The following is a 26,841-nucleotide window of genomic DNA, read 5'->3' as shown; positions in this document are numbered from 1 at the left end:
GAGGATGGATCTCAGTTCATCAACATCCTCAGACATGAAGAATCACATTGGCAAAAACAAGACATTTTTATTCAGTGAAATTTAATAAATTATGCTTTTTACAGACACCAAATTTGATCTCAATATGAATTAGTGTTGGAATACTTTTGGTTGAGAGATCAGAATGTGTGAAAATAGAAACACAGACAGTGTATTTCCCACATAATGGGTGCCCTAGCACCAAAAGAGAATTGTTGCTTGAAGAGGGGAGTCTATGTTCACAGAGGCAGGAGTGAAGATAAATCTCAGTAAGTGACATTGGATAATCATGTCAGAGTGCATGCACTAGTGTGCATATCTGTGTTTGCGTGTATGTGTGTTGCTGCATTGCATAATAATGTATCAGAATATAGGGGCGCGCGCGCGCGCGCGCGCGCGCGCGCGTGTGTGTGTGTGTGTGTGTGAACATGTGTGTTGCCTCATTGGATAATCATATATCAGAATGCATGCACTCATGTGTGTGACTCTGTGTGTGTGTGTATGTGTGTGTGTATTGACTCATTGGATAACCATAATCAGAATGTATATATTTACTCCTTTTCTCTCTCTGCCTCTGTCTGTGTTTGTGTGTCTGCCTCTGTATCTGTCTGTCAGTCTCTCTGTCTCTGTCTCTCTGCCTTTCTCTCTCTCTCTCTCTCTCTCTCTCTCTCTCTCTCTCTCTCTCTCTCTCTCTCTCTCTCTCTCTCTCTCTCTTTCTCGTGTGTTGGCGTCTAAAATCTAAATGGAAAATACCCCCCAGAGTACTTTGGGATTTCTTTTACTTTTCTAGTGGTTTTCTGTATTATATTTTTCTCTGAAGAATTCCCTAAAAGTATTTTCAAGGGTTTTGAAAGTGAACTTGCAAAAGGAGATTATAAGGCACGAATTCAAATTTACCTTAAACATTTGGCAATAGAAAAATTCTGCAGATTTTGTGGAAGTCCTGAAAGCAAATGTGGCAGAAAAGACATCACTAAATATTGCTTACATCAAATGTTAGGGGCTACAAATTAATAAATGTCAGCATTTGTGAGACTGAGAGTAAAATGTTGATATGATTTCTATTTATTAACACCAAAAATCTGTCACTTTTCATGACAAAAATGTGATACATGAATAATACAGACATTGTATAAATAATAAGAGAAAAACCCTTTTATAAACTTACAACTTGGAAATAACTGTTATCAGCAACCGATAATTGTGTTTCTTTACATTATTTTTTCCAAAATTTTAACAATTTAGCACGTATCCTAAATTGTCATTTTCTCTTACCATCCAAGAAAAAATATAAGCATATTCCTAAGTGATATCCCAATATGTGTTGCTAGTATAATTTATATGCATTTATCTTTTAACTAAAATAAAAATTTTAAATTTTCTACATTATTCCTGGTGTTTTAAATTATTTAACCCAAAGAAATATAAAATTATGTTACCACCATGGCTATATATCCACATGTGCACATACATATGAAGCTATGTATTGGTATTTATGCAATAATGTTTAAAGGTATGAACTCATCAACACATGCAATATGCCCATGGCTATGTATGTCTTGATTAAATCACACAGTTCTACAAGTATTTATATGCAAATTTTATCTTTTAATGAAATTATGAACATCTTACAATTACTGCTCACCCACTGACAAATAAATAATTGGCAATTTGATCAATATTTTCTACTCTACAAGCCTGAATTTATCTTGACTAGGTATCCTAGCTGTCACAAACTTTCCTTTCAGTGACAGTACTTTTATTTGCCACATATTATCATTATAACATGTTTTTTTAATTAGAAATTTTTTTCCATAAAGTGCATACACTGCTGCAAGTAGTCTTCTCCATTCGACTCACTGAATAAGCTGACCACTCTTCCATTCATCCGTGTGTCCACCGATCAACTGATTACATTTTCATTAACTTACCAATTTCATATGCATTTATCAACCAATGTTTATGAGCAAAGCATAGGTCTGGACTTTATGATAGCTAGATGCTTTTTATGAAAACTTAAAGACTTTTTCCAGAAACGTGTATGATAGAGATAGTACAATTTAAATCCTTACACCAAGGTCCAGAAACGTTTAATATCTCACCCATATTTAGTGTAAGAAGCTCATTGAGTGTCTCCTTGAATATACGTACATTACACTAATTTCATTTTTATTAACTAAGTGTAAAATGAGAGATAGTGTAGAATGATAGCACTGTGACACCTGGTAGAGGAGAAAATAAAAAGCTCCCACTATTGTGTCATCATCATTTTTCATTATTACTGCAGTTCATAGCCTCCACTCTGCCAAGTTCCTTAAAAACTACATTTATGTCACTGTATGGTGCTGTGTCCTTACAGGGCTCCAGGGATTGCTATAACAGGGAAGTGAGAAAATGAGGAAATCTCTCTCTCTCTCTCTCTCTCTCTCTCTCTCTCTCTCTCTCTCTCTCTCTCTCACACACACACACACACACACACACACACACACAACACACACACACACACACACACTGGGGGGGGGCAGGGACAGATAGACGAAGATGGAGACAGAGATGTTTCTGGTATCAGGAGGACAGGGCTATCTAAGAGAGAAGCTGTAGCACCCTGACACACAGAGTGTATATTATATATAGTTGAACAGAGAAGTGATGTTATTTCATGCAGCTGAACAAAGCGGTGGGTTATTACATAAAGGTAAACAATGAGGAAGAATAGTTACATACAGCTGAACAAAGAGGCTGGCTTAGCTAACATCAGTACCAGAGTCTCTATAGGGGAAGAGTCTTCAGGACATAAACAATTTCAGGTGAAAAGGCTGCAATAGATACTTTCTGCACATACTGTCAACATTCACACAGGGACCAGAAGAAGCTTTGCCATCCCCATAGGGCTGAGGCATTGGTCCTTGACATGCTTATGCCCGTGTCAACAACACATATTCACTTAGCATTTTATTCATTCCCTACAGTACATATCCACAGTTCTGTCTCCATTAACTGGATCTGAATTATAAAATGCTTCATGTAGTCTGTACTTATATAATTTAAAGAGTCAAGCTACATTTATCTCATAAAATCTGTACTGGTGCTGTTTTAGTTATCACTTTTAATTCTATGAAAAGTTCTGTATATGAGCAAATCCTCAAAAAGTGTGTTTATGAATAAATAGTTTAAATGGGGAATTATTTATTAGAATATCTAACATCCATTAAAATATCATGTATCAGTTTGACTTTAAGCTTAAGGAAATCATTCTAAAATAAAAGGCTATAAATTCTTTACCAAATTAAAGTACGATGAGGTTGTATCTGTTCTGTTTGATTCCTGACTGCTCACTCAGGATTCTCAGGCATGGTATGCAGGACCTTTCCTCTTCATATTTACACGTGATGCTTGCTTTTTTTGTGTGTTTTGTTTTTTGTTATTTCCATTTCTTAAAGGTACTTGTCATGTATTAGCGTTCCAAAATATTGCTTTTCCTTCAAGGTCCAGATGAAGTTACAATTCCTTCTGGAAATAAAATATGTCACAGAAGCTATAGAGAATGGAAAGAGCCCAGTGTGAAACAACTCACGATTAGAACTGTCTTCCATTCCCTTTCTAGACTAATGCTATTGAGAGCATAGACTACATATCATACTGTTTTAGTATCGCTTTATTTCCCACATGAAATCTGCATTTTTATATTATAAAATACTAGAAATTTATTAATGAATTATCAAATTTTCTTTAAAATCCTGTTTCCTTGTTTTCCTTCACTGCCTCTGGCTCCTACAGTCTTCTTTGCCCTCTTACGCTATTATCTCTGAGCTTTGGAAATGGACACATGATGTAGATGTTGCATTTAGGGCTGAGCACTCCGTAGTCACTGATGTTCTGCATCCTAAACAGTTTTACGTACTGTCTTAATACCACCTTCAGCAAAAAAAAGAAGCTTCTATGATATGGCTTGAAAGATGAACTGACCAATGGGTGTAATTATAAGCTGGTAGAAGTTAGTTTAATCCTGTGTTCCTTCAGCAGAGTGTTAATAACAGCTCCTCACTTAGGAACTAAGACCAGTGTAAGCACAGGTTCTTGACCTTCTTAACAGCAAGGCATGGGTTTTATCTTGTGGAACACATTGTAAATCCAACCAAATAGTGTGGGTTACTCCTATAGCATTGTGTCACTGTTGCACACATGAGTGATACTTTTCATTCAGGTGGTTACTATAATTTGCAGGGTTCAAAGACCTAGAAGATTAACGATTACTTCCTCTCACAGTAGCATTTGTATCACCATGCAGCACTCTGAAAGTGAGCCAGAGGTGAAACTTCCAGGTCAATATCAGCTTTATTTCTCCACACACTATGACATAAATATGTGATGTCTTCTGTTTTATCGCTTACAGGTAGATTTGTTATTGTTTCCTTTAAGGTAATGGTTTTGAAGAGTCTAATGTTTCTTTTACTTAGTTTAAAGTATCTCCCCTCTTTTGTGTTTAATAAACACAATAGAAAATGTTTGTAACAAATTATGGTAATTTCCTTGTAGACACTTCTAGAAGAAAATTCCTTCTGATACAGTATGATTTTACAATTTAGCTTTTATTGTGTCCATATCAGATTAAGTTTAGAGAAATATACACCTGCAAGAGCTTTGAATGTAATCAGGAGATGGGCACATTTGAAATCAGATCCCTGTATTTCATGGATGTTTATTAATTGTCTGACTCTAGGAAAGTAACATAATTTCTCTTTATGTTTGTTTCATTATCTATAGTTTAGACAGACAGACACACACACACACACACACACGTATGTATACATATATAGTAACCACAAGCAGCACATCCATCATTATTAGCTTCCTCTTGCATTAATTCCTTGGTGAGCCTTTTCTATTACTCTAAAACTATACTCATTGATATTCAGATGATGAAATGATTTGTTTAATTGCCTTAATATATTAGGCAATTAATTCTTTTAGTGTTGAACAAATTCCAACAATTTCCTGAGAAGAAATTATAATGAAGGTTTATGTGAAAGAAATTAAAAGCTATTCTCATATATTTCTGAAAAAAAGTACCTTCATAGGCAATATTTGAAATTATACAACTCTGAGTTGCACTCAGGCAGTTAATTAGAGGTTAATATGAATATCAGGAATGAGAAACCATGCAAAGAACTCACTGGCTACATTTAGTGTGAGGACTTTGTTTTGGGTAGTGAATTCTGGGGCCACATCTCTACCAATCAGAGTTATATAATAAGTTGGTAAGGACATATAATACTCAATGGCCAACCTACTTATAGGAGAAATGGTGTATCACTGTGACTACGTGACAGGGACTTGTAATGCAGCAAATAATTGTCATGGAAAACCACTGATCTTATTTTACTAGTTAATCCTTAGATATGACTTTCCAGTTCAAATTTGGTAGTTAAAACTGTCATATTAAAAAAGCAATACTTGCTTTTATTGAAAGATTAGAACAAATATTTAAGCCTACCTTATTACCACATGTCCTTTGCTCTCTCACATTGTTTTACTTTGCTAGGACAAAATGTCAGGTATCATAAGCCTACTACTATGGACGGTGACTATTTTTTCTCCTGAGAAGCTGTACTAGAAAAATGTGTCCTTCCAGTGATTCGAAATGTGCTTCAAGTTTTATCCTTTCCTTCTTTGCTCACTAAAACACTAAGTGTGTTTGCAAAAATTGTTAACATGGCATGTTTTAAATTTCTTGGAATAATGGCTAAAGAGAAATGTATACTTGTAGAATTTGACACCAATTTTTAAAGATCTCAGAGGAAGGAGGGTCAATAAAGAAGAAACTTCAGAGTTCAGCACAAAATAAAACAAGAAACAGAAGACAACTTCTAACATTTAAGATTCTGGAAGTTTCTTGGTCACTCAAGGCATTAGTTGGTATCCATATCTATGCGCTAGTTGGACTTTTGGAAGACATTCCTCTGTTTATAACTTTAATCTGTACTTCAAAGTCACTTTGCTGTTTTTGGTTCTATGTGTTATCTCTCATCTCTACAAGAATTTGTGTTTAGTGGTAGGTATGAAGTAAATATTTATTAAATGAACAGAATTTAGAAAAGATATCTTTCAAGTAGAATCATTTCTGTGATAGAATTCTCATTTTAGTTTTGCAGTAGAACTCCTATGGAACGGAAAACATAATGGGTGAATATGGCGCCAATGAATAATCTACAGTATCAAGTATAAAATGGTGACATCAATAACTTTGTGATGTGCTATGCATTTATTACTAACTTTGAAAGGCTTCCATTGGCAAGTAGGATTATACCATCAGTTTGTTCAGGGGAAGACTTACAGAAAGAGGAAAAAAAAAAAAAAAGAGCTGAGGCCTGCAGTATGATTCTGCGAAAGCCCAGTGACACAGAGATAGTCAGTCAAAATGATTCATTCTACATTGGTTGGCTCTATTGACCTCATGGAGAAAGTTCTACCAACTGATGGTAACACTGAAAGTAACAAGCCAACCTACATGGATATATTAGATTGTGCTTTACTCAAATTACTTTGTTCAAAACTTTGCTCAAATTATGCCAACCTATGTCAAAAAGGAGACACCATCAATGATGATTCACAACAGTAAAATTGCAGAAGCCAACAACAGCTTGTTATTGCTGGCAGGGCACATTTCTTACATATTTTTACTTCTTGTTTTTAATTTTTATGCCACTATATTAAGAAAAAAATCACTTTTCTTCTTTTAGAAATTAAGACATTTAGTGGGTCGTGTATAAACATTCTATATCCTCTGTAAATTCAGAAAGATAATAAAGCTTTGGCAGTTTGGAAAGATTGCTATTATTGGGCATTATTTTGTAAATACCACTGAAGACTCTGATGACCAATGTACTTGTCATCCTCATAATGTGTGGATACAAACTGGATGTGGTTTGTGCTTCTCAGCTTCTCTGTTGTCTGCATTACAAACTGGCAGGATAGGCGTGCTGGTCCAAGTTAATTTCATAACTCTTTTCCAATAAACTAGGTGAGGTATGTGCAGCTAGCATCTACATTTTAGGTACAACTAAAATATTATAGAAGTATGACAAACATTTGAAACAAAATAGTATCATCTGTAGGCTTTTTTTATTGACTCTGTAAGTATATTAAAAAGTACTACCCATTAGTTATAGCTTTGCATATTTTACTCAATATGTCATTTTAAATTGCATGACAAAGATATATAATATTCTATTTTGACTTCTTTTTAATATACATAAACAGATGGCTTGGAGGAAAGACTGATGTACAAATATATCTGCATATATATCTGTGTTTACATCCACATATATTCAATCCATTTGATAATACCATCTGGTAATAAATCAACAATATCCATTTTATTGTTATGCACATGTCACTAAGGTAGTAGCTTGCATTATCATTATCTTGTCCAGCTCCTCTAATCATTTATCTTGAATTATGTGTGTTTAGTTAAGCCAATATGCTACATATATCTTATTCACTGGCAAAAGAATACAGAATTCACTGTAGTCCAAGCAGGGAATGAGGAAGTACAGTCTCAAGAGATAGATCTGGGCTTTTTAGAGCATTAACTAAATATAACATAGTCTTAATGATGACCTCTGGACTCTGTACTTCTCACAATGTTCCTTAAATTCACAGAGCAGTAGATTTATTTTGTAACAGTCTTTTGCCAGTTGCTCCACAAGGACAGCACGATTTATAATTTCATTTTCTTAGAAAAATTATGAGCTTATTATGCTCTAAAATGAAGCAGATAGATTGTGTATTTTCCTTATGACCATGGTGCTGGCTTATGTCCCACAAACTCTCTGACTGTGATCAAGTAAAAAGTACGAAGACAAAGGCAATATTTGCAAGAAGCTAAATTTAGCACTGTTTATTCCCTTAAGAATGTCATGCATTAGATGTAAATTAAAAGTAAAATTAACATTATATAATAACAATGACACAGAAAAAGAAAGGGTGTAACAAATTGTCACTAACAACTAATGTGTTACCAACATTCTTACACTCACATAAATGTTTGAAGTCTCATATAAAATGTACTGTGTGAGAGATCTGTCTGTCTGTCTGTCTGTATATTTGTCTACCCACTGTCTGCTATCCACTATCTATTCATCTGTGTGCATTATATTTAGTATTTTCACTAGACTAATATTAACACATTTCTTATAAAAGGATAGTGGAATAAATGGCATAACAAACATTAATTGTTCAGAAATAAAATAGGAGATGTTTTATGGCTTTTTGTGGAAAAAAATGCACAGAATTTTGTTCATCCTGAATAGGCAACTCAGATTGACAAAAAACAAAACAAAACAGACAAGCTAACATACACACACACACACACACACACAAATGGTATGGCTTAAGTCTAGCTTACTGAAAGGTGAGTTTACTGATGTTACATGCAAGAAGATGGGCCAGGGTATACTCATAGCAACATGGATGTCTTAAAGGCAACTCCATCACTGAAAATCCCATCCCAGGTTGAGTGATGACACCTGGAAGCTACATCCCTGGAGCTTCCTGAGTAATCGGCAGGGAGCAGTTGGACTGAGAGAAACTCTTTACCAAGTTTCACTTATGCAATGTTGGGAAAGAGTTTGATTCTGTAAATTTTAGAAATCACAAGGCCTTGTAAGTTTAAATCACTTCCCTGGTCTTACTGAGTTCCCTCCTCCTTCCAGGAAGGAATGTGCCAATGGGGAGCAAACAGCTGCAAGTCAGCAGGGGTAGTATGGAAAAACTGAAGGGAAATGTCTCAGAAAACAGTATGAAATTGTAAAACCCATACTGAAGCCATGTAAGCCGTCGTTGTTCTATAGACTGCACACTTCAATAAGTAGACAAATTGTCAGACCAGATTTTATAAAGCAGCCGATATGCAAGTCTCACTTCTATTCATAAATGGATTTTAAATATACGTATAGTAAGCATTAAAAGGAATACAAAACTTATACAATTCAAACCAAGAAAGCAGTGCAGCTGTCAACTGGGGAAAAAGAAATATTACTGAAAGTCAAGGAAAAGTTCCATGAGGAGAAATGACTACGGTCACTGAGGCAGAACAAAGCTATTGACATTGTACTCACCTAACAATGGATTTGCCAAACACAGAGTTAAGAATTGATAGAACCACAGTGAACAGTAAGGAAAATCAAATTCTAGATTATTGGAGTTACACTTCTTCTGACAGATGTAGATAAACATACCAGAGGTAGAGAACATTAAAATATGAAAATTAACATACTTCTTTAGTTAAGTTGTAAAATATGAGACTAAAATTATGTAAAAGACTATTCTTAATTTGAAACATCACCCAAAATCCTTCTGAAGTGGCCCATGCACTTCTGAGACCTTTTCTTGGCATAGACACACGCAGAGATATCTTCTTAGCATAGATAAATTAAATTGCAAAATGTTATTCTTCAGTATCAGACATTAAACCATAAATTTTGACTATCCTTTAGAAAAGAGAATAAAACACCAAAGAAAATTAAGTTGTTTAATATCTAACAATACCAAAATGGTGACTTGACAAACTATGTAGGGTGTAGTTAACGCATCGCCTGATGGGGTGGGAACTTTATGTGTCTGTATCATCGAAGAATAAATTGTGGAAATCAATTATCTAAGCCTCAATTTCACAGAGGCTGAGAGAAAACAGATTAAAACATCACTGGAAAGTGAAAATAAATGCAACAGAAAACAATGTGATGAGGAACAAATGCATAATATTGAAATTTAAAAAGAGCCAACGGCTATTGGTTAACATTTGTGAAAAAAGTAGATATAGCTTTTGAGGGAATTGTAAGTGGTCTATGTTATTACTATCATACATTAAATAGCATATCAATGGTGTTTGTATAATTGGTCTGCAACTATACCACTCAAACACCCATGATCTAGCTTTTGCTTAGAATGATTCCATTAGCTTCATGGATGTCAATAACTTTCCAAATGCTTGTGATATAGACTCACATTAAAACAAGCTTAGCCTTTAAAATTTACCATGAATGAGAAAATTTAAAGCATATATATGTATAAATATGAGATATATATGTATGTATATATATATATATATATCAATTGAATACATTACATTCCAAACACTTAACACATTTACCCCCAGTGCTTAAATATACTGACATAAAATCTGAAAATGAAAAGAAGGAACATTTCCATCCTATTTGTAATGTCAATCTAATCTTTTCCCTAAAACTGTATACAAATAGTGGCAGAAGATAAAATTAGCAATCTTTGCTTCATACACAGAATTGTAGTACTAGAAAATCAAACTCATAGAATATGGCTTCAAATTATGACATTTGAAAACATAATAGTTCAAATTAAAATTAAGAAAACAGAGAAAATAATATATACTAAATTATATACAGAAAGTTGCATATTAATTTGTTGCTCAAAATAAGAGCCACTCAACCAAGGGAAGAGAAACTCATCCTATAAAACATATGAAGCAAATATCAAGCTATCAATATTCCACATCCATATTAGTGAAATATTGAAATATTTCTTGTTTCATGGTAAGATGAAATTTGCTACTATTGCAAATCTAATTTAATTATACTGGAGGGTTTGTCCAGGGCTGTAAAATACACAAGGAATAAAGCAATATACCTGTAAATTTGGAGGAGGGGAATATTGTTACTACCCATGCACAACATGATTGAATGTTTAAGAAAAAGTCACTTCAATTATAATAGTAAGTGAAGTTTGCTTGATTGTTAGTTATTATAAAACATTTTTACTTGCTAGCAACTCAGAAAATAAAGATGCTACTTATAACAGAACAAAATAGAACAAAAAAATCCCACCTTAAATTATATAGTAGCAAAATCTAATGCAAGGCCATGAAGCATTAAAGAAAATTTACTTACATAAAACTAGGATAATCTAAATACTTAATAGTTACACAAAAATAAATACATGAGAAAATTAATCTCAATATAGTATATATTTAATAAAATGTTGGTTGTTTATTTTTACAAATAATAAATACAATTTTTGGAAATTCAAAAACATTATGCCAGTCCTCTTGAATTTGGTCTATAGGTCCTAAGATGTACAATTACAATTTTGATTACTTTTAAGCAAGTGATAGACACTAATGTGATTTGTTGAAATTATGTGACATTTCCCTCTCTGTGTCCTGATACTGGACATGAAGCAAGTTAATGGAGGAAAAATGTTATTTTAGTTCCCAGATTTCAGTCAGTGACTGGCATGGCATAAGGCAGGAGCCTGGGGCTGCTTACTCACAACCGAGTAGATCAGGAGGCAAAGAAAGGGGCATTTTTGTGTTGAGCTGGCTTTCTTCTTTTGCTCCTGTTATTCAGTCTGGAATCTCAGCACACAAGATTGTGCAGCCCACATTCAGGGTGAGTTTACTTTCCTCAGTTAAACGTTTCTGATAATTGACGTAGTCAGAGGTGTGTCTCATTAATAGTCTAATAGTTTCCTCATCCAATCCAGTTGACAATGAAGACTGATTATCAAAATACATTAAAATGTGCATGTAGATTTAGGGCAAAACTATAGAGAAAATGTTTATGAAAACAACTTAAATATCCTGTTTGTCTTGCTCTTCTGGATACACACCAGATTTACTGATTCCTGACTTGAGTCAGTTTTGGCAAACTGAGGCAGTCTACACAAAACTTTCATGGGTACACTGGATGCTTAGAATTTAATAGGTTATAATATTTCATATAAGTCATAAAATTAACTACAATCCTTACATTTGTCTGAAATCACGTTTACAGCTAGTTTTAAAAATAATCTATGTCCTCTATGAACCTGGATTTTATTTTGCTATCCTCTGCCTTTCTTTCTCTCAAAATCATCTGTATTCAAATAAATTCTATAAAAATCAAAGAGATGACATATCACTCAATGCTTACTGTGTTGTTTCTAGTATTCATATTTTCCCTAATAAAGTGAGTGCATTTGTTAGTGTTTGCATGGTTTGGAATCATCCCTTTTGAAACCTGGGACTAAATAAACATTTAAACCAAATATTAGAACTCTGTCCATCCATCTTCTGAAACTCTTGACTTTATTATCATTCTAATATCTAAGAAATCTAAATAGAATTGCATTGTAAAGTATTTTCAATTAATTGTTTTCAACAATCATAAAGAAAATATGAAAATTTGTGAATAAAAAATTAATGAAAATTTAGTTCACAAAGTAGATTTAGAGATGTTTACATAGAAGCTTTAGAAGATTTGAAATGAACAGAGATTACAACAAACCCATTACATTATTTTTTCTTGCCTTTTGTACTACAGAGAGATGAGAGATGTGTAAGTTAAATATAAGCATAAATTTAGAGATGTAGAAAGGACTCCATACTTTTGAATAACAAATTCAGCAACAAAATTGAGAGACAAACTAATCAAGCCATATTAAAAAATAAAGAAGAGCCAAATGTGCAAATAAACACGCATTCCTACCCCAAAAAAGATTTGAGTCACAAAATATACAATAATGGAAAACAAATTTGTAAATATATTTTAAGAATTAAAAATAGATAATGTAGAAATACACAGGGCAAAAATAAATAAACAGCATCATTTCATGATCATGAGTACCAATTTTTCCTGTATCAACTCTCATCCATGCCTCTTAAATGTAGAAGGTAGTTTTTATAGATTTACTTTGTATTAATATGAAGTTGGATATGCAAAGATGACTCGGTTGTTAAGAGCATTTGAGGCACAATCTTAGTGGCTGAAGTACATATTTTAACTTACATGAAAGCAGACATTCTCTTTGTACCTCTACAAGCCTGTGACATTAGCTCTGACCAGGGCAGGGACAGGAAAATCTTTGGGGCTTGTTCTCATTTAAGCCTAGACCAGAACAAAGATCAAATTGTAGGTTGAGGGAGAGACCCCCATCTCAAATGACTCATTGTAGAAATCAGTTCGGTTGACCTGACACTTGGTATTGCTGTTTACAGGCTCAAGAATGACATATGTAACAAAAGACCCAAATATTTCCTGCTATTTGGTACATAAAAAGATTGTAGGCTGAATTCACGGCTTTTTTCAATCAGGAAAATAGGAGGAAAGTGAGTGATGACTCACCTGATAATGCCGTTTAAGACATTTTCTCCAGAGTTTAAGGAATTTTCAAATATATTAAAGTCTTAAGCTTACTGAATGAGTAAAAAAATAATGTTTCCTCTTCATCTGAGAGAACTCCTTGGTTAATAGAAAAGCTATGTCCAAAGGTTTTGATCCTTAGATGCCAAAGCCCATTTGATTAAAGTCAAATTTAATTTGAAAGTACTAGGTTGATATGCTTTATATTTCATGCATAAAATGCAATGATTCCTATTTGTATTCTCTTACAATACCACAATAAAATTTTCTAGAATTCTGGTGACCACCAGATTTCTTTAGGTGGACTAGAGGATAGAACTTCTCAATAGGTATTTGGTAGAATCAGAGGCTCTCTTTGAACCTCATGTCAACCCAGCTGTCTTACACAGGAGACATGCATAGCTGTAAGCTATTGAGAAATGTCTGTAAAAATATTTCCATTAACATGCCTATTTGAGAGTGCCCATTAGTTAACTGCATTCTAACTATGCTTTTGAACTGAGCAATAACAGTGGGTGGTTAAGCAATTTTTAGTTATTAATAAATGATTATACCACCTGTGGGCAAATGTATTTCTAAACGTCTTACCTGTAGTCATTTAAGAGTTTAAACCTAGCTCTGAAATCATGTTCCAAGAGCTTACCATTTTCAGAAGTTTTATTTTAAACTTCCTAAGTTGTTTCCCTTTCTGTCATATATTCTGCTCACATCTTCTTTTGTGAATTCTCATCACTGCTCTTATCCTGTGTTCAATTATAAACACTTACTTTGCATTTCCTCTTTGACTATAATTTACTGTTCATGCTGTCCACCCCTCTCCTTCTACCAGGATTGAGAACTCTTTATTAGACCCCACTAGTATAGCTAATTTGTCAAATCATTCCTTCCTTGTAGCAGGAATCTTAACATTTCTTATTAATAAAATCAAACCTGAGGCCAGTTATTGGGGAGAACTGGAAGATCAGAGAGCCAGAACAAGCCACAGCTACCTCACCTCGCCAGTCCTCAGCTGGTCCTGTTTCCTCAGACTGGAGGTTTCTGAGGCCTCATCCAGAATGGGTCCCAGCTGAACTGTGCTAGAAGCCTGAATGATTAACCAGCCAAATGCTTCTAGTTTCTGGTCCTCACACTTTATGTACATTTCTGCTTTCTACCACCACTCCCTGGGGTTAAAGGCTTGCTTTCTGGGATTAAAGGTGTGATGAGTCACCATGCCTGGTTGTATCCTTGAACACATGGATTTCTGCCTCTGGAATGCTAGGATTAAAGGCTTGTGCTACCACTGCCTATCCCTTATGTTTAATATTGTTGCTGCTCTGTCTCTGACCCCAGATAAGTTTATTAGCATGCACAATATTTGGGGGAACACAATACCATACTTCTCATCATATAGAAAGGCGAGAATGTTTATTTCAGTCAATGCCTGCAAACACAGCAGCTAACTGAGCCATTAGACACAGATTTCCAAGAAAGTGAGTTAAGCACTTGGCAAGATTCCATCACCTTTGATTATAAAAACATGAAATTGATGGTCAGTTTATGAGGTTATGTGACAGAGAGAGGATAGAAAGTCAGGAGGCATTAAATGATAGATCTGCAAAAATTGTTTAGAAAAGGTACTATTTCAGCCTTTGCATTTACACTTCATCTTTTAAAAGTAGTCTGATTTTCATGGCCACTGGAGATGGTCTTTCCCTTCCAGACCTTTTTGTCCCATCTCTTGTGTTTATAAAATGAATCTTTAATGAATGTTAATCAAGTTTCTAATTATAATATCTTTATATTTAATGCTTATGTATTAGATGAAAGGCAAACATTTTGGGGGCCAGTCACAAAGGACATGAATAATTTCCTCAGAAGCATATCTAATTAATTTTATAACTCTATAATATCTTTAAAATTTGAGATCTTATCAATTCATTAATTTAGATAAAAGTGAGTCTTTAGTACTGAAGTGTGAAATTTGTGCTGAAAATCCTCAGTTGTAATTTAAATCATGTGCAATCATCTAGAAGGTATAAAGGTAATATTTGAAGGATATTTAGGGGCTGCGAATTAATCATAACTTGGTTGTTGATTTTATTTACTTTTTTAGTTTTGAGGCGGTTTTATAATCATTTTTAAATAATAAATTACAATATAGAAAACATTCCATATATAATAGATTATATATAAAACTTCCTCATTTGTCATCAACTTACCTATTCTTAGGTCCTACTATAAATCAGGGCATGGCAGAATGAACTCTGGGCTTTTTTTCATATCCTTCATACTCTAAACAAGAAAGAAAACCTACATTTTTTAAAACAAGACTAATAGTAGATGATTGTTTAAAAAAAATTAAAAGGTTCATCCCTAAGTAAGTAACTTATAAGACTAGAAAATTGTAAATAAGCCATCATACTTTGAACCTTTTGGTTGTCAGTGACTTGCCTTAGTATGGAGAAATATGCTATATCGAAGAAATAAACACAGCAATTAAGAATAAATAAATGAATATTCAAATATATTAACAAAATTCTCATAAAATGACTACAGTATTTTTTAAATGTCTTAAAGGAATAATGTTTCAAATTTTGAAGAATGGATTCAAAGTACATACAATTAAATTAATTTCAATTCACTGCTTTCTATCATCCCAAATATTCTAGCTTTCAGGAAGAGAAAAATTATTGGATCAAATGGCTAATTAAAAGAAAAGGTTAGGCCCCAGCCTGAGATCCTGCCACTATTATATCAGTAATAAAGTTCTTTCCAGTTGTTATGACTTTAGAATATAGGATGAGATCATTCCAATTTACTTCCCTATGCCTTAAATCTAATCATAAGTGTTCATACTCCAGTACTATTAGAGAAGTTTAGGAGTTGACATAGTCTATCACATCTTGTGAGTTCAATAGGAAGACACAAGATGATATGGTGACAATAATGGTTACCGTAGACTTCAAAACATTTTCTATAGAAGGTAATGTTTCCTATGGGCTTAGAGAGAAATTATGACATAAGAGAAAGAGGACATTTTATTAAAATACAGGTGAAGGCATGGATCAAAAGCTATTCAGACTGTATGAACTCTGCAAAATTATCTTAAGAAGAGTATGTAGTAAATAAGGAAACAAAAGACAAAAGCAAATCCGTCACAAAAATCAGATCCTTACCTTAAGCTCCATATCCCTGCCATATGAAAGAATGTCTCCTTGCTTCAAGCCATTGACATTGCTTCAATGGAATAACACCTCTATCTCTTTAGGAGAGGGGTGGCTTTAACTCATTCTTAGAAGGAAAATGATTCATTAAAGAAAAAAGGATAATGGCATCAGTAGTTGAAACTATTTAGTTACACTGAAATGCTATTGTTTTCTACATGATAGTTGAGGCTACCATCTGTGTCTACTGCATTAATGTCACTTTTTAATGCAGTAGAAACAGTTTATCTTTTCCTTTACTTCATTAAGGAAAAATACTAAAGAAAAAAATCCTGATGCAGCTTAGTAGTAGAGATCCTAGCCCATTTGTACAAGATCTTTGTTCCTATCACATACACACACACACACACACACACACACACACAGAGAGAGAGAGAGAGAGAGAGAGAGAGAGAGAGAGAGAGTGAGAGAAATTGAAAATGTAGACCATGCATTAAATTACCATTTTTAAGTACTAAGAAGTCTCTATATATGTATTTGCATATAAAATGTGTGCATGCAACATCAAAGGGCAAACAGCAACTACCAACTACCATAGTGATAGATTTGGACTTATCAAACATTGTCAGTGAGCCTAACTCAATATCTTATCATGCTGCTCACTGCAAATGATCTAGACACTGTTTAAAGAGTAGATTTTCCTGGTACTTTCTATGCTCTACCGTGACAGACTTGCTAATGACTATTTGATATAAGCAATTTATTTACTCTTTGAAGATCACTTAGTAATGCTATCATTAGATTGAATACAAAAATATTAAATAGACATTCCCCGTGATTATTTATATCCAAAAGAATTGTGTTAGAAAATAAAATGATTTAGTAATATAAAAATAAATGAACAACTAACAGTAATTTGCTGTTAAAATACATGAAATTAAAAAAAAGACAGTGAGGTTAAATTGTACAACTACTCAAGGAGGGTTGGAGATTACAAGTACAATTTTGAAAATATTAGTGGTTATGGAATTCATTAGATAGATTCAGTGTGATATGTGGATTCAATCTCCAAACATTGCTCAAATTCAAGATAAATAAAACAAGGGTGTAAACATTTGAGGACTTGGTAGTGATTAGGTCCCTGAAAATAATATATGCCCCCCAAATTTTGAAATAAAATTGGTTCATACTGAAAGACCAAAACTGAATAAATTTTAATATTATTACCATGTAAACTATTTTCTCTAAACAATCAAATATATACAGTAATGATAGTACTGAAAATTACAAAATGCACAGGCTAGAATGTACCTAAATACATGGCAGGTACTTATGTGATAACCTTTATTTCTTCCACTATAAAATTTACAATAATTTCATCAATAAAATGTTAAACTCTGGAGTTTCAATTTCCCTGGGGAGAAAAATGACTCAAAACAGCTGTAAAGGAGGCAAAGTTACGGCTTGAAGCTTTGTTTGCTGCAAACACCATTCTTTTTATATTGCACCAACTCATGGTCAGGGTGGAAAGCGATGTAAGCCTTTAAGAACACAATCATTTTAAATTTCAAGTGTAACCTTTGCAGAGTTTTGTTGACTAGACAAAATTTGAAATGTCAGTTTCTTGTCTTAGAGACATGTGTTATACTGTTTTTAGAATTTGCATTCCATTAAAGTATAGAGCCACAAGCTTCCTCTATATGAGGAGAAAGGATTAATTCATTAGATAATAAACAGCAAAGTGAAAAGGGTAAAACTGGGAAGATATTTGATGTCATTTTCTTGATTTGGAGGAAGTCGCATCCCATTACTTTCATGAGAGTAATTCCATGGGGTCAATGTCAGATACCCATCATCAAATCAATTTTGAATGTTAGGTAATGCTTCCACAATTAGTTGAATCCAAATAAAATGTGCTTTAGAAGTCACGTTTATAAATAAAAATAATAATGAATATTTAAAGGTTTTAGAGATTTTTTTTTCTTAATCAATTGTCAAAAAGAGAAGTTTGATATTAAATGTAATCCTATTTGTTCATGTTGAAAGCTAAACATGTTTTTCTCATTGTTTGCTTATAAATATTCAGTATCACAGTGACACAAATAAACAATTGGCTCTCTCCATTACATTCTGTATAATTTACAACAGATCAAAGATTATAACATGCTACTGTCAGAGTCAAATTGCATTGCATTTATTACTCATACAAAAAGTCATTACCTAACCCAGTAATACACTTAAGAAGCAACTAGATTTTGTGTGTGTGCATGTGTATGTTTGTGTGTGTTTGTTCAGATACATATACACATATACTTACTTTATATTTAGTTTAAAAGCCTAAGAATTATAGGTTATATATTAGGTTCTTTACTATAGGAACTGACCAAGAAATATTAGAAGACTATAATCTTAATTATATGCAAGTTTTTCTGAAAATGTCACTATTATAATAACCCAGTCTTCTGGCCTTATACAAAAATATGCTAAGATTGATTTTTAATGAAACACAAAGTTTAAAAAATATATGATTGTTTATCTCAAATTTTATCTTTTTCATGGTTGTTGAGAACTTTTCAACACGTGATTTAATTCTGCACTTTTACTGGCTTTTTACGCTTAATCTTAACAGATGCATGCTTAGAAAATGAGTAAGAGCTCAGAATGGACACTTTTCTCCCTTTAGTGAACAGATAAATCTTTGTTAGATACATTGATTTTCCTTTATATAGTGGCTTTTGTCAATAAACTTCATAAACACAATCTCTCTTAGTTTATTTACATATGGTCCTTTGTGGGGTAAGCTCTAGAAAATGGTGTTTAGAATATTAATTTGTGGCCTCCTTTTTATTTTTAAAGTAGTGAAGCACTTGCTGTTCTTCCTCAACACTTTTAGGTCAGACTCTATAATCATTACATGGAAAACATCCTAGTGAAGGGAGGAGGAAATAGAGAGAGGGAAGTTGAGTTACAAGTTCAAAGGAAACACCCTGAATGCTGATGCTGTTTTTTCCTTCCCATAGGAAACCACAGCCAGATATCCCGAGTGCCCGTTGCTATTAAAGTGCTGGATGTCAATGACAACGCCCCTGAATTCGCAGCCGAATATGAGGCATTTTTATGTGAAAATGGAAAACCCGGCCAAGTAAATATCTCCATGTTGTTAATGCTGAATATGTTTGTATACAACTGTCTCGTATTTAATTAACCTGCATCATCGAGTGCATTTGCATTGGTTTGATCTACAAAGTCACAGGCATGAAACTCATCCAAATGGGAACAGAAGGGGATATTTGTCTTTCTCAGATATTAATTCTCTTCCTGCTTATGACCAAATTGGCTCATAAAAGTGGAATGATCTGCTCTCCTATGAACCCAAAGCCAAATCATTGTCTTAAAATTCATCAGATATGGATCATGTCTGGGGATTACTTTACTGTGCAAGAGCTTGAATCAATCTCCAAATGACAAGAATCTAGTAAATAGCTCATGAGAGGCATGCATTTTTGTTTTATATTTAAAAGAGTAACTCTTAAATGTTAACCCCAGAAAACCAGCAATTTATAGGAAATTTTAGGTAATGTTTTTTAAAACTGTACACATATGTGTAATTTTAGGTAAACATAAGATAGATAACAATTTTTAGAAATGCTCATAAGGCATATATAGTTGTAATGATGAGACACATTTTGCATAGACAGAGAGAGATAATGAAGACAGAAAGATGAAGGGCAGCAAATAAATGTGTAAGGCAACATAAACAGAAAGATACAAAAGATGAAAAGGCAGAAAAGCAAAAAAGAAAGAAGGAAATGAAGGAGGGAAGAAAGATGAGAGGGAGGGAGGGAGGGGAGGAGGGTGGGTAGAGGGTATAATTAAAGAACAAAATCTACAGAAATCACTATACTCTGAATGTCAAAATGGAACTAGCCTATGTAAAGTATTACTAAGACACAAATGTAATAGATTTATTTTAACCAGGTGATGAAGTACTGTATGTTTAAGAAATTTATCATTTTTCAACTTCCTAATTTATTTCTGGATGGTGACATTTTAATTTAAATAAACAGCAGCTGACAGCATGACACTGGAGTTGTTAATCCAACTATTCTTGTACCTCATGTGGGTGTTAGGAATTAAACTTACTATTTGCCAAGAAGCTTACCTGACAAGAGTCATATTTTTTTTATCATAAAGAAAAGAATAGGACTGTAGGTAGCACTCTAGCTCTATTCTCTTATTTGATATTATAAAGGGATGAAGGGTAACCTACCCATAAAACAGTGGGCAAATCCTTCTAGACTATTCTTGCTTATCTAAGTGCTGAAGTTCCCACTCACCCTCAGTCTACCAAAAAGCAAAGCAAAACAAAAGAAAACAAACAAAATGAAACACACACTTCACACACAGCAAAGCTGAAGTTCTCATAATAAAATGCATCATATTTAAGTAACTATGCATTGTGTTTTTATCAAAACATTCAACCTTAACAGTTTTTTATTTTCACAGTCCAAAAATTGCCTTATTTCTTAATTTCATGACACAGAATTGTCAAGTATAAATCATACTTTTCCAGCATCTTCCACTTATGATACTTATTAGCAGAATAAATCACTGTGTGTGTGTATGTGTACATGTGTGCAAATGCCTGCATGAGCATATATCAATGATATTATTTAGCCTGGATTAATAGACAAAGAGAGATTGATCAAAATGTGGCAGGTCAAGTTCAAGGATATGGTTGTTACATGGACCAGAAAATTGATAGGATAACACAGTCACCACAGATATAAGCTAGGCATTTATACATCATACAGAATCTATAAAATGCACTAGAATTTAAGTAGAATTTCATTACTCATGCAGAACTCATCACACAAGTTCAGAGTCAATGGAATTGACACTTCACACATTGGCCTCAATAGTGATATCGACAGGAATGCTGCTTGGATCTCTAGGAATCTGGAGTTTGACCCTGTGGAATTTGACTGTTTATAAGAATTTAATGATTTGTTTCTGCAGTTCTTTATCTTCAAAAAAAAAAAAAAGAATAAAAAACAATGGAATGTTTCCTCACCTCTTCAATGCAACATCAAAATAAAAAAGTTGATTCTTTGTTTTATGAGTTTTGCAAATCACCATGAATGGTTTATTCTGTGAACAAATGTGTTTACTGTGTATGTGTCACCACACTGTGTCCCCTAATGAATGTGGTTTCAGCTTCCTTACTGGAGTTTTACTTCCATGAAGTTATCAACCATTGTTTTGCATTGGTTTGGATCATAGATATGACTGGGTGAGGCATCTACTACTGTTCACACAACTCCCTTGTCCTCTCTGAAAACTTTCTGTGAGCCAGAATTCTTGTAGGACTCTTTATATCATTTCTGTCTGTTGATGATTGAATATCTAATTCTTACATTTTATCTTATTCCTACACTTTCCCATTTTTTACTTGTTACTAAACTATACAGTGTGCACTTAAAAAGTTTGAAATACATGTATTTCTTTTTCTTTTCCTTCCTTATTTTTTTAGATGATGCCTCAATACATAGCACAGGATGGCTCTGTACTCAGAATGTCACTGATACTGTTTTCATACTATTAATCCATTCTGTCTCAATCACCCCAATTTTGGGGTTATAAGCACATACTCTCATATCCAGCTAGAATGTGTGTTTAGTCATCTCTCATAATATCACACAAATGGCTAACTCACTTTGGAATTACAATGTTCATCCTCAGTGATCATAATATAATGAAAAATAAATATTTTAAAAAGAAGTATCACTCACTACATTGATTGTTAAAAAGAGAAGTATCATTCACTACGTTGATAGTTATCTAATAATATCAGTAATAAATTTCTGTTAGAAAATAATCACAAAAAGGTACAGGTCATATTCCAATGACTCATGTACCTGGAATGTACACATTTAAGGATAAATACATAGAGAAACAGCTTCCTCAGAACTTTTGCACATGGAGTAATTTAATAATACTCCAGGGCTACGTAATAATACTCCAGTTACCCAGTGTAAATGGTGTGGGTTGGTAGGGCATATGCAAAACAATTTAAAGTACCTCACAAAAATGGAGTCTAGTGTAAATAGAGACAGGGAATCTACTGCAGCATATTCGTTTCAACAGTATTTGATTTCTCTACACATAACCAGAATCTAAAAGAAAGCAAAGAGAGAGGACCCTCTACTGTGCCTGAATAATCAGCTCCACTTCATAAGGCATCTTATTAAAAGAGGTATAACTATGCTTTGAAAGGAGCATAGTGAATCACACCTGTTTCTATGACCTTTTTAAAATTATGAAGCAGAAGGTAGATTTGATAAAACTGATTCCCTCGAGAGAGCAGCGACAACTGTCATAGAGAGGCAGGAGTCATTGTCCGTCACAGAAAATCAACCCAAATCCTTTTGTTTTAAAATACGTTTTAATGGTCCTGCTAAATAACTAAATGTAAATGCAATATTTTGGGTCACTATTTATTCTCTTTAAATACCATATATAAAATATATAGGTAACTTATCTTATACCACATGATATCAAGTGGTATATATCTGCAGAATTTGAGTCCTAGTCTGATTTTGATCATCTACCAAATGATTGGTGGGCAGTTAAATGGGATGCATAGAAAAGATCTCTTCACCTAAGCCTGGATAAAACTGGGAATGTGAACTACATTTAAAAAAATATGTCTGATGGTTCTGGCTTCTTATTGAGAGGGTTAGAAAGTGATCAGTGAGCATCAATTATATCCCAGGACTTTGCTAAGCATGAGAAATTCAGTGTCATACAGTGTCTAAGCATCAGACTTTTTTCACCATAGAATTTTCTTTCTGCTACATGTGCATTTAATTTAGAATTTACAGATTTTCAAGAAATTCTTTCAAACACCCAGCACAGAAAGAAGTTAAATGGACCCAAAGAGATAACATAACAACGCATCAAGAAAAGTCCTCAGATCCTAAGATAAGTTCCACAGGGACAGAAAACTTGACAAAGAGTCAGTCAGGGTCTCTCTGAAGAGACTGGGGATCCGGCTGGGCGGGTTGGGGAACAGGTGACAAATGGACAGAGACCAGTGTGTTCTTTAGGTGTGCGTGACAATTCTACGTTCAGAATCAAGCATGGGAAAGCAACTTAGAGCAGCAGTCACACTGGGCCAGAGTCTCCAGAACACTGTTCTCTATCTTATTTCCTGGTCTGGATTTTCCCATAATTTTATTTCAAATACCAATATCTTATATATTATATAACATACATTATATATTATATATATATATATATTAAGCAAGATATTGTGTATATATAGTAATCTGATATATATATAGTAATCTGATACACACACACACACACACACACACACACACACATACACATAATGGTAATATCAGAGTACTCCCCAAAAGCTCCTCAGCCCAGGGACTCAACAATTACTCATTTTTGGTGTGAGTCTAGGTGCTCTGTTTTGTATTTGAAATACTTAGACCACAGGTTGTTTAAACTTTTTATTCCTTCATGAAACAGTTTACCTTGGCTGTATAAATGAACGTAACAGATTATAATTTGAGTTCCACCAACATCTATACTAACAAAGACCTGCCTTTTAGAAACAAGACATTAGGTATGGTTTATAAAACAACAAAACAAAACCAAAAGATCTAAGCTTAAATTTTTCATCTATCTCTGGAAATATTTTAGCCAGTTAGCATTTATTAAAGAATTATAACAGCTCACCAAAACATAATCACCCACACTTCTGTATGATATGTAGCATAGTTACTATATAAAGGATAATAACAATATCTTAGAATTATGTTTTAAGTTGATTTGATTCAGCAATAAGACATACTTCAAAAGTTAATTTATCAGATATTATTATAGAAATGTTTGCTTTACTCTCAGACAGTGTACATGCTAACCTCTTTGAATGAAAATTGTTCATTTGTGTATTGAACAATATTAATTATGAAACTGTGATGTACCAGCATTGTAACATCAATTGGGAAAACAGTATGAAAGGGTAGAAGCTTTCTCATGAAGGCTAATGAGGAACACATTGTAAACACAATAAAGTGGGTGAAATCATATTATTCATAATTTTTCAGTTAGAAGGAAACAAAAATTAAAGCGGGTAACAGAGGAAAGCAACAATATTGCAAGAATCTAAAGTATTGTCAGATAACTGCTTTTGTTTTATATTTTATATTTGTTGTAATTTAAACTGAAACTAGAAAATGAGAAAAGACAAGGCATGAAGGGAGCAGGGAGGGGGGGTGCTTATAACCATCAACTTAAGACAGTGTAGAATCCACAGCAATATCTCCGCTTGAAAACTGAGGACGTCTGAGGGTGATCATATTTTCTAGAGTTTCATGTCTGAGTAGAATTTGTACCAATACTTGTGAGTGCAAACACATCTTTAAAAGGGAAGAGCCTGTAGGAGGCTGTAACTACCGACCACGCTTACAAATTGGTGCTTCTGCCTCAGGTGTTGACAATGGAGACAGAAGCAACTGAAGCTTTATGCTGTAGGTGGGACATGAGACATAGGAACATTTAACATATCATAAAAATTATTGGTTGAGGAATTTGACATTTGCAACCACTACAAAACTATGGAAGTGAAGGCTGAAGAAGATTACAGCATTTTGTCTTTTCATTTTGGTTTGAGACAGTCTCACAAGTCTCACCTGACTGAACTGGAATAGCATACTGGAGACAGGATGGCCTGGAACTCCCAGAATTCCACCTGCCTGTGTTGGGTTTGAAGGCATGTGCCACCACACGCTGAGTAAAGGTTTCATGATGCTACAGAAGTGTTTCAAGCTCAGTTCCTGAAGGTGCCAAAGCCTTTACAATTTCTAGAGTCTCGTTGTACTTTCCAAAGAAGAAAAATTTTTAAATGTTGTGAATATGTAAAAGAACTGTTAGAAACCTAGCCATGAGAACAATAAGATTCTGAATAAAAATAAGAAACACAATCAATCTGGAAAACATATATCAACTCTTGAGAAAAATACCATACTTTACTTAAAAGCGCTCCATGAAACCTTGGATAAAAAGGAAGAATGCCTCATAAGAAAAGTAAAGATAATTATCCTTTAACAAACACAGGAAAGAATGAATCTGTAACTTTGTTCATTTGTTTTTTAGTTTCTGAGACTTTTCTAAGAAATATAAAGCAACAAAATAAAACGAGGGTGTTTTGTACCACCCGTGAAGCAGTTGTTATGGGGATTTAATTTCAACATTTCCATCAGAAGTCCTCTTTCCTGATCTATCTGTATACACAAGTAGGAGGCAGGGCTGATTTAAACTAGAGGAAATTGATGACCTCAACAGAATACATGAATTACTATTTTTCACTTGACTTTGGGTAGAATAAAAATGGTTAGTTAATAGGATCCATAAAACTGTATATGGAGAAACTGTATGTAGCAGTTAATTGAGTTATTAATAGGAATATGGCTTGCAGAGCACAATTTTGAGAAAATTTATAGGACATAGGATAATATACAGTTGTAAAATATGATGCAAGAACAATACAAATGTCAAATACTTAAGACACACCCATATTGTGACACAGAGTTAAGGAATTGGAGTTAATTTAAAGTCTCATATCTTAGGGAACACTAGGCAGGTAGGTATTACTATATCCATAAACATACACACATACGGTTTTTCGCTTCGAACAGAGCTTCCCGTAGCCTATGTCGGCCTGGAACTTGTTATGTAGTCATAGGTAGTCTTTCACTGCTGCTTTTCCTGCCTTTGCCTCTCAGGTGCATAAATACATATTTAAAAGTTCAACTCATTTTTATAATTAAATAACAATAGGGGTAGAACATCTCCAAATTAAAAATTGAAGTTATAAACTTTTCCAATTCAAGTACTTTTGTGCTCCTTGTATAGAAATTTTTACAACTGACCTTAGAGGAAAGGTTACCGTGAAAACACAGTCAAAAGTGTAGCTTATGGGAGAGTATGTGCTTGGCTTGGAGAAGCCTCTGGGTTTAGTCCCCAAAACTACATGCAAAGGAAAGTATGTTAGGAAAGAGATACATTAAAATTATCTTCAAATGGCATATATAGGTATGAATGAAACAGAAATGAATTTCATTTATAAACCAGAGTCCCATCCTTTAGATGTCTCATTATAAATATGTATAAATTCCACATTTTGTAAAAACACCTTAAATTTAAAATTTTACAGCATTTTAGATACAGGGATAAAGAATAAAGTGTCAAATCCTAAAAAGCAAAATATGTATTATTAGAATTATACCTTTTATGTTTTTTTATGGTCCCCGTGGGGCTGAGATTGATAATCATGAGAGACAAATTAGTAGTCTTTGTAGATGTAAAGTTCATTCTTGCTCTATAGTTTATAAACCTATTAATTATTCAGTAAGATTTAGGATAAGGTGAAAGTTGGGTGAGCACAGGTACATGTTTGTTTTGTGTGTTTTTCTAAAATGTGGGGGAGAAGCCTGGTTTTGAAG

The 26,841-nt window shown here is 33.7% G+C and overlaps 1 protein-coding gene across 3 annotated transcripts in view; it reads left to right on the top strand.

The window, feature by feature from the left end:
* The window catches only part of Cdh8 (cadherin 8), a 368,270-nt gene that overhangs the window by 271,784 nt on the left and 69,645 nt on the right, over positions 1 to 26,841 (top strand). For all 3 annotated transcript variants that reach the window (XM_028890179.2, XM_028890178.2, XM_028890177.2), the window contains exon 9: positions 19,342 to 19,463. In XM_028890179.2, the coding sequence (XP_028746012.1) occupies positions 19,342 to 19,463 (122 nt within the window). The remainder of the gene's footprint in view (positions 1 to 19,341; positions 19,464 to 26,841) is intronic.

This window comes from Peromyscus leucopus, chromosome 5 (assembly GCF_004664715.2).
Source record: "Peromyscus leucopus breed LL Stock chromosome 5, UCI_PerLeu_2.1, whole genome shotgun sequence".
NCBI lineage: Eukaryota > Metazoa > Chordata > Mammalia > Rodentia > Cricetidae > Peromyscus > Peromyscus leucopus.
This window is presented reverse-complemented; position numbering and strand designations above follow the sequence as displayed.